Below are 9,760 nucleotides of genomic sequence, written 5' to 3'. Positions count from 1 at the left end.
ACTGCTATGACGCTGGGGTGCACTGGTGTGCGCTGTTCGCGCGCTGGTTGTCGCTGGAGTTCGCTGGCTCGTACTGGAGACTGCGCTGGTTTCGTTTGTGCCGCACTGCCGGAGTATAGGCGCTGTTGAATATTAAATGCATGATACAATTTTATGGGCATCTCCTGTCCAAGAAACAGACTCCTGTCCTAAATAGCGCTATAATTTGGGATCATAAATGTCTGTTTCGTGTCGGTGGTGTTGCAGCTTGAATAAAGGTGCGTGAGCTAGCCCATGCATATGCGACACTTCAGATCACTTTCGCTTTGTACATTTCCGTTTTGGCTGTGCGGATAGCTATATTTATGAACGAAATTACGCAAACGCATATAACTCCTCGTTTTCTAGTAGTTTGTACGCAACCGACGACTGCGAGCTGTCGCAGTGTTGTACAGTCGACACGAAACACAGCAGTCGTTCAGACGCGTTCGAACGGACCTCAGGAAGCCTGCCGCTGATTGATATTATCGCACCGACAACAAAGCGGCGGCGATTCATGCGCTTACACTTTCCATGGTGTACAAAAAATAATAGTTAAAAAGTTATGAAGCTCAAACACAAACATTTTCGCATTCACCAGGCACCCACACCGAGATCGTTCGCTTCCACCGATGGTTAGGCCTACCGTACCCGCCGAGTCCATCTACACTCCATCGGCCCGTCTGAGCTTACGAATCAACAAGTCTAACGAAAATAAATCATTCAGTAGTTCAGCTTTCCAATCGGTGTTTTTAAACAGACCATTCTTTCGTGTCTACAGTGTCAGCACAACAAGTGATGAGCACCGATTTGACGCGTTATAAACATACCTGTATGTGCTGTCGCCGTGGGCTGCCAGCCGCATTAACCTACCGCTTCTCTGACGGAGATATGTGACTAAACATACGTGTCGATTGAAAAGCGTTGTGGAGCTATGGAAATGTTGCATTACCTTTGCACGAAGAACAAGAAACGGCTGTCAAAATCGGCAACAACAGCCCGTACACCATCCCGGGTTGGCGGTTCACTTAAGGCTTTTATCGTAGGTAATATACCAATCGCAAAAGCAAATCAGTGTTGCAGCACTTCCAGGCGTACTGTGCACTAAGGACAACAACCTTTTTGTTTTGATAGAGGCGTACGTTTTATTTAATGGCGATGTCAGATCTACCATGTCTGTGCGAGACGCCTGTGCACAGCTGCAACTGTGTCTGCGCGTTGACATGGCCAAATATGAATCACTGATCACGAATCGGCGTAATAAATACCATGGAAGAAAAAAAAATCGGCGTGGCGTAGTGGTAAGATACTGGTATTGGGATCTGAAGGTTGGAAGTTCAATTCCTAGTGGGCGTTCTTTTGTTTACCTTTTTTAAATTTTTTATTGCATTACAGCACTCTCTGTTCCTTTTTGTATGTGAAAAAATATATCAGGCAGTCAGGCACCACGTATTTCTCACTCTATAGCTGCATTTCACACCGGTACCCCGCGCCCAACGCCTCCCAGTATGCCGCGCCTTGCCAGCTTCCCCGCATCCAGCGCGCGACACTGGGTCCATAATCAGGCATGGCACTGGCCACTGGATACTGGGTTTTGCAATAGGAATATCACAATACTACAGTGTTTACTGTTAAGAAGTGCTAAGCAAATACTTTTATTAACGAAGTGAAGATATTCGCTCTCCGTACTTATCAATGCCAGTTTGTTGCTGAGATGACAAGACCAGCTAGCGACATATCAAATTGTCCGCGTGGTCGTTGGCTCATTCACAACTTGGCTTCACGCAGTATGCATACTTTTGTTTTCGCAATACCAACCACTATAGATTTTTCATATACTTCCAAATAATAGCTACTGTTCTCGCATTTTTTTTTCGCAGGTACTTAACACAACTAATCCCCTCTTCGTGTACTACGTTGGCCGCGCGAGCTTTGCTGTGAACTGCAATCAGGCTACATGCAACACAACAAGCTTGAGATGCGAATACATGCGCACAACTGCAATTAGCAATACCTCAGTCCAATACAACGAGTCATCATCACTGGTGGGCTCAAACTGGTAAATGAACCATCTCCTCTCTCGCGATTGTCGCGTTTTGCTAGGAAAAATAAATCTACGACGTCCTGCATTCCTTCGTGCAAGTGTTCGATATTAGTAACGTCGCAGGCGTTACTAATATTGTATATGCGCTAGGGGGTGTCGCGGCGTGATCACTGTTGGAGTTTAGTCTCACATTTGTGTGGCATAGTGTCCAGCTACACGATTGAGTAATGCCAAGGGTGTCCTTTCCATTGGCTAAGCAAGATTAGGTGGCCCCACAAGTAATTGCTACAACAGTTTTTTTTTGTGAGGCCTGAGTTGGGGAATGCAACGTAGCATAGGTGATGAAGTTAAGTTCTGTTTTAAGGGGGTGGGGAGCACATTAGTGCGACAATTTACCACGTCACGCCAAGTTATACAATCAATAAAAGCACCCAAACATTTGCTTGCTTCCGTTCTCATAGTGGCTTCACCAGATAGATACACTCTCGATGAACATCGTGCTACTCAGGGAAAAATATATAGGGAAAATTGTGCCATAAAAGAAGCACATTGGCATAAGAAACAGCAAACACGGAGCTAAAGCATCAGGCGTGATCTATGCGATGTATGTATCTTTAACGGTACCTGACGTAAGCTGAGTACAGGGCATGATAATATCCACGGGGTGAATGATGATGAGTGGGCGAAGCTCCGGAGGGAATCATCGGTAAAGCGTGAATCTTCCGTGTAATTCGCCCCGTCTCGCCGCACTAAATCGAACGATTGACTTCCACCAATGACACGCGCCATATGTGACGTCATTCCTATTTTATAACTGCGCCCTTCATTATAATTGCACCATCTCCCGCTAGCACAAACGCGTTAGTAACGTGCAGTACTCTCTAGTAAGGGGGAGAGGCCACAGCGTCTTACGCAGCCGTTTACACATGCCGGAACGTGCATCGCGTTTGCCGACGCCATCACATGACTGCTGAGAGAGTAAAACCCCCGTATTCATAAACGCTCCTCCACTTGAACTTGACTTGCCACCGCCTTCAACGCGTTTCGAACGCGCTGCCCAAGGCGGTGGCAAGTCAAGTTCAAGTCGAGGCGCGTTTATGAATACGGGGGTAAGGCGGAGAGGCCACAGCGTCTTACACCAGCTTCTTACACGGGCCGTAACGCGCTAGCACGAACGCCTTCGAAACGCGCAGTCTTTCGTTAATGTTGGGTATTTATTGTCATCGTGGTGCGTGTGTCCATGTACGCTTCGTGGCGTAGTGGTTAGCGCCGCGCGTTCGGAAGCGAGGGGTCCCTGGTTGGATTCCGCGCTACGAACACAACTTTCGGATTTTTTTTCATAAAAGTAGACGTGGCTACCTACTACTACTACATACTACAGAGGAGGGACAGACCCACACCCTAAGGAGCTTCGCCCCTAAAACAGCGTTGTCAGTAATCCACAGATTGCGATCGCACCAAATATTTGGTTCTTAACCATGTGGACGAAATGAACCTTGAAGAGTGGCGACTGAGACATTGAATGCAAAAAAAAAATTGTAAGCACAGAGAGGTGCCGGTCATTTGTCAACACGATGGAAGCACCAGGAAGCTGAAACGCTGTGATTTGCAATTCAAATTGCAATTTAAACAAGCAGTACACATTACGGTAATATATTGAGGTAATACAAGTGATGAGCTGATTTATTAACGGAAAGCGATAGGCGAAAAACCAAAGCAGCTCCGAGGGAACAACGGTCTCGGCGCCAACAGCTCGTGATCTAGGTTAGAGCTCTGCACGGGCCCGGGCCGGGACGGGCCGTCCGAAGCGTTCTTTAGGCGGGCTCGGGCCGGGCCCGGGCTTAAAACCACGGGCCCGGGTCGGGCTCGGGCTTTAGGCCGCGGGCCCGGGCTGGGCTCGGGCTTGAAGCCACGGGCCCGGGCCAGACTCGGGCCCGCTGATTAAAGCGCTTCGGGCACACGCGACCGTTATGCATTGCATGGTTCAATTATGTGCCATTATGTGCCAAGTTGAAGTGACACGTGCAATATGACTGTCATCATCATCATCATCAGCCTATATTTATGTCCACTGTAGGACGAAGGCCTCTGCCTGCGATCTCCAATATACCCTGTCTGGCGCTAGCTGGTTCCAATTTGCGCCGGCGAATTTCTTAACTTCATCACCCCACCTAGTTTTCTGCCGTCCTCGACTGCGCTTCCCTTCTCTTGGTGTCTATTCTGTAGCTCTAATGGTCCATCGTTTTTCCATCCCGCGCTTTACATGGCCTGCCCAGCTCCAATTTTTCCGCTTAATGCCAACTAGAATACCGGTTATCGCTGTTTGTTTTCTGACCCACACCGCTCTCTTGACTGTATATATATATATATCTTATCACATGACTGTATATCTTACCAAAAAAATTGTAAAACTGGTGAAGTGCTCGTTTTTAACAGCGGATCTGTTTCAGCCGGGCGTAATGTGTCTGCTGAATCCAAAAATGTGGGCCGATCCTGGCAGCAGTGCAGTAAGGGTCCAAGCGCAATGGCACATACACCTGTGAATTAGCGAAGCTGAGCCTGGATAAGTCTAGCTAAGAATGGTGGGAACTACTTAAACTTAGTCAGCCATCGATAGGCAATTGATAGCCAATCAATAGTTAGTCGATAATCGATCAATAATCAATAAATTTCGGAAAATGCTGGGGATGACTTGGTAGTGCTTAGCCTAGCCAAAATACGTGGCCAATACCTTATGATAGCCAATCAACAGCTAATCAATCAATAGTCAATAAATTCCGGGAAATGCTGGGAATGACTTGGTAGTGCTTAGCTTAGCCCAAATACCTGGCCAATACCTTACGATAGCCAATCAATCGCTAATCAATAATCGATCAATAGTCAATAAATTCCGGGAAATGCTGGGGATGATTTGGTAGTGCTTAGCCTAGCCCAAATACCAGGACTAGCTAGGTGCCCATCAGCTCCACTGTCTCCTTAGCATTGCGCCGCCAGTGCAAGCTACGCAATTTTTTTTCTTTTCCACAAAAACGAACGCTGTTCCTGCGTAAGGAAAAATAAATTATACGAAGAACCGCTCCTCAAACCATTTCCATGGGTGCTATGCAGGATGCGCCGAGTTTGTCGTTCGCACGAGTTTCACCCGAGTTTGCTCGATGGCAGTCAGTGAACGGAGATAGCAAGGAACGTGCAAGAACAGCAGGCAAAAAGAAATGTCGAGGTAAAGCCGCGTATGACAACATGAGCGCACCCTGCGCGGCACAGTGATTCCGTGCTTCAAGCACACAAGACTGCACAGCAAAACGCGCCAGCGCCGCGTATTGTTATCAACGTATTATCACCATTTAGCAATACCGTGACTGTACCGCTGTCTATCTGCACACTTGCCTTGAGGCACTTGCCACGCCTTTCTAGGGCGCGTAAAGGGCGTGCCTCCTATTTCAAGCATTATCTTTCTATCCTCCGTCGAATGCGAACAGGGCACATGCGGTGCATTGTTGCGCCTACACTTTCCCTCAATCGATTACGTTCAAATACAACAAATAAATAAGAAACACTTTATTTCTTGAAGTATCTGTTTTTCGTTTGGAATGCCATAAATGTTTGATAACAAACAGAGATCGAGCGAATTATTAAATTTTGCACTTTTTTTGCCGCGAGTGGCGACAGTGAGGCGAAAGCTTACAAGCGGATACATTTTAGAGGGTCGCACGCACGAGGGAGTTCATACGGTGAGCCGTCGCCAGAGGCGCTGCAGTGCTATCCTTTATAGGGTGCCTTGATGCCCGCGCACATCGAGGCACTCTAATACTTGATAAAGTCAGTCATGACAATGATCTTTCCATTCCCTGACTATAAGGGGAATGGCAACGCAGCGCTACGGCATTGTTGTTCACTGCAGGTGCTTCACTGAGGCGGCTATTAAGGCCGCCGCTTTACCAACTGAAACGACAGGAGCAACGGCTGTCACTGCAAAATGGCTGTGCGGTATTCTAGGGTCCGTAGTGACGCAGCACAGTGAAAATGCGCCCGTTTATCTGCGTGCGGGAAGCCTCCGCGATGCATTGCAAAGAAGAGCGCCCTGCCCAGAGACACAATTCATCGCTTGTCATCGCTTGCCCAGTGAAGGTGCCTCCATTCGCATGTATACGCAGAGTTTGAGTGTGTTGTTCTCTCCAATGTGCTTGCCGATTGCCTCAGCTGTTGAGCTAACAGCGATCGCAGATGGATACAGTAACGACAGCGCAGCAAACGCATTTTGGCGGGTTATGGCTCCTGTGTGCAGTTAGGAAATTAAACTTCGAACGCAGGAAGGGGTTGCAACTATTTAGTGTGCCATGCTTGTGATGAAGAAATGACATCGCACTGGGTTTAAAAAAGCGAGCGTTTCTCGGCGCTGACCGTGTTTGCGACACTGCAGATCCGATACACCACCGATGACAGAGCAGCCATCTCACACAACAGCTGCGATACCTTGACGTTGGAAAACTACGCACTGCTCAGCATCGTCATCCACCACGGCTCATCGACGCCTTGCAAGCAGCTACAGTGACTTGCCGATAATTATTTGCTGTGCGCTACGTCGCTACAATGCAGACAATGAACCATGTTGTGGGGCCATCACAGCCTAAGAAGATATATGCATAAGCCAGCGAAAGTCGCCGCTTTGTTTTTGATAGTGGTTCTCAGTACATCACCGATGACAGTGTGTTGTGCGTATTTTCCGTCGGCGGTCAAGATTGTTGAGGCCTCTCAGTTCCGCACCACGTCGCTGTTGCCGGAAAATAAGTTGGGTGTGGCCCAACCGTGGCGGGCGCACGCACAAGAGTTACATGGCTCGCGCGGGGCGTGACGTATGGTTTTGATTGACACGCGAACTCGGGCCAAACTCGTACATCGCGAAACCCCCCTCGAGTTAAACTCGGGAACATGGTGGCGGCAACAGCAGCCTGTGTAATCGCATCCAGCGGCAGCAAGCGTCAATATGACCGTCTGGACCCGTTCACCTACATGTCCGACGTAGAGTTTCAGCGTCATTTTTGCCTTTACAAAACGTGAGTGCGCTGGCTGTGTGACGAGTTAGGCGAAGGCCGTCGTCTGCGGAGATAGGGTGGCGGGCAAATGATGCTTTCCCAGCGCAGACTGGTGTGACTAGGCTGTGGAGGAATAGTTCGTGCGATCGCTTCGGCTCTCTCCTGTTTCAAGCAAGCTCGTCCACCGCGCCCCAGCCCCAGGCCAGGTCCGGCGTCGTCATCGGCGTCCTGGAGCACCTGCGAGCACCTGGGGTTCAACCCGGACCAACCAACCTGCGCAGGTGAAGTAGTCACATTATATTGGAAGATTCAGAATGGACGCCGGGCTGCCTTCCGGTGGGTGCAACAGGTGCCGAAATCAGTTTTCGCAGGTACACGGTACCGCTGCACTGCACGGGCAGAGAGGCGAAGGAAGTTACTGCGCCAACACGGACCGCCTCGGCCATCCGAACGACCACCTCTCCAGGCGGCAAATGATTTGGCTCACGTACTGCGTGAGCAAAAGCGTAGACATATAGATGTTGAAAGAGACCATAGACTTGTTTCCTCTATCGGAGCACGCCATCGCCGACTGGAGGAGCTACCCCCGTAAGGTCGCGAGGGACGAGCTGCTGGCGCGAGCTCCACTCGGTGGCCCTGGGAAGACAGCGCAAATTGACGAGTGCCTTTTTCGCGGCGAGCAAAAGTGGAATCGAGGCCGCCTAATGACGGGCGACAACGTTCAGCCGAGCCGCCAAAATTACGGTGGTGTTAAAGATGGTGGTCCATGGGTCTTCGGCATGGTCTGCGCGACCTGAGGGGTGCTGCTACTTTTCAAGTTCGACCGACGAAAGGCGGCGACTCTAGGTGTCATTATTGCAGCCAATGCTCAACCGGGGACCATTATTCATAGTGACGAATTGGCCGCATACAACTGTATCCCAAATTTAGTGGATGCTAACGGGGCTATACCTCAATCTGCATTGGGAGACAGTTAACCACAGCGTGCACTTTGTGGAAACCAACACGGGCGTTCACACGCAAAAAATAGAAAGTTATTGTCAAAAAGTGAAGCGCCACCTCGTCAGCAGTGGGTACAGAGTAACTGCACTGATGCTGGAGTCCCACCTGGGATGAATGTGGTGGCACTCAACGGCCACGTGCGCTGCTAAGACCCTTTCTTGCGTTTGTTAGAAGCCACGGATTGCTGGGGCTACCCAGTATAAAGACTCTTTCCTGCCGTTGTTAGAAGCCATCGCTCGGCGCTAGCCAGTATGAAGGTGCGTCACAATGTAAAAGAAAATAAAGGAGAATTTTTTTTATCCTTGCATGAGTGTTTTCCGACATTCCTGAGTGCTTACACGGTAAGCGCGCGGCAAACCACTTCTGCGCTAGCCGACGCTCCCTTCGTCTCGCAGCCTTACTTTAGCGCGAGCAACGAGCGATCTGTTGAAAGCCCAGTGTAATTAATCAGGCGCACACCAATCTGTGCTCGGAAATGGGAGCTCCGCAAGCACGTAGCGAGCCGCACCAATTCAATCCAGAGGAAATAGAAAGATCAACGAGCGATCTGTTCAAAGCCCAGTGCGAAAACAAAGCGCACACCAATCTGTGCTCGAAAATGCTAGCGCAAGCACGTAACGAGCCGCGCCAATCCAATCCAGAGGAAGAAAGAGGAGGGCGAGCGTGCCCTCGTGGTATAACGCGAAACGATTAAACTACACATTAGTCTAATACACATTCAGTGTACAACTTGTAAACTTTAAAACACCTACACCCTACGGTAATGTGACTAATATCATTGTACTAAATGCATTTATTTGATAACTTGCTTGTGCCTCTAATGCACTCGGTGGAACGACAAACAAGTGAAAGAATGCACGACCATGCACCGACCGTATGATGACGTGAGCCCCAGTTTGTCGACCGCCCATATGGCAACGCCCAAGGGATGATGGCCACCCAGAGTGAATCTAGATAAACCAATGAAACTGGAGGTGTGCCGATGGACAAACTTTGTCTTGTTACAATTAGTTCTTTCATCTTGGGGCGTCGCCAGAGCTCGTGAAGATCCCGAGTTTCGCCAAACTCGGGGCATCCTGCATAGCACCCCATGTTACCGCTTTTGCGATTGTCGATACCAGTGTCGATACTATTGCATTATTTTAGCGCTAAGGCCAGTTACTTTTGTGCTTCAATGCATAAAACAGCGTTTTCCTCAAAAAGTTAAGTGAAACGCCCATGCATTTCGTCGGACACTTTGAAAATTAATATCTCGAAACTAATTCAGTCCCGAGAATTCGTTACAAGTGGATCCGCCTTGCGAAGTCAGTAGCTATAATTTGTAGATTGAAAGATGTGCCGTAAAATAATTATTAAAAAGTTAATTAGGGTAATTGTGTTAAATATACAATTAGGCGTTTTGCCCATCCATTAGGCCATCCATGTCAGAATTAGCTTGGAACTACATAAAACAATTAACCTCCTTAGAGCGTCGTCGCATTAATGCAAACACAAGAAATCCTGAGATATGGTCAATTCCATACTTCACAACACTCTATAAGCATCAGTCGTTAATACATGACCTACCATTCACTTTGAATAAATACAAAAATGCCGATAATTTCAGTAAGAAAGAACTCAGCTCATACTTTGGTCGCTTGTAATGTATCTGACGTGTTTATTA

At 48.5% G+C, this 9,760-nt stretch overlaps 1 protein-coding gene across 2 annotated transcripts in view; it reads left to right on the top strand.

Annotated features, from left to right (window-relative positions):
• Positions 1 to 1,877: 1,877 nt before the first annotated feature.
• LOC125939952 (uncharacterized) overlaps positions 1,878 to 9,760 on the top strand; it is a 195,881-nt gene continuing 187,998 nt past the window's right edge. For both annotated transcript variants that reach the window (XM_049655558.1, XM_049655557.1), the window contains exon 1: positions 1,878 to 2,077. In XM_049655558.1, coding sequence (XP_049511515.1) covers positions 2,007 to 2,077 — 71 coding nt within the window. In that variant the 5' untranslated portion in view covers positions 1,878 to 2,006. The remainder of the gene's footprint in view (positions 2,078 to 9,760) is intronic.

This window comes from Dermacentor silvarum, chromosome 9, assembly GCF_013339745.2.
Source record: "Dermacentor silvarum isolate Dsil-2018 chromosome 9, BIME_Dsil_1.4, whole genome shotgun sequence".
In the NCBI taxonomy this organism is placed as follows: Eukaryota; Metazoa; Arthropoda; class Arachnida; order Ixodida; family Ixodidae; genus Dermacentor; species Dermacentor silvarum.
The sequence above is the reverse complement of the archived record's forward strand: the minus strand, read 5'-3'. Positions and strand labels throughout refer to the sequence as shown.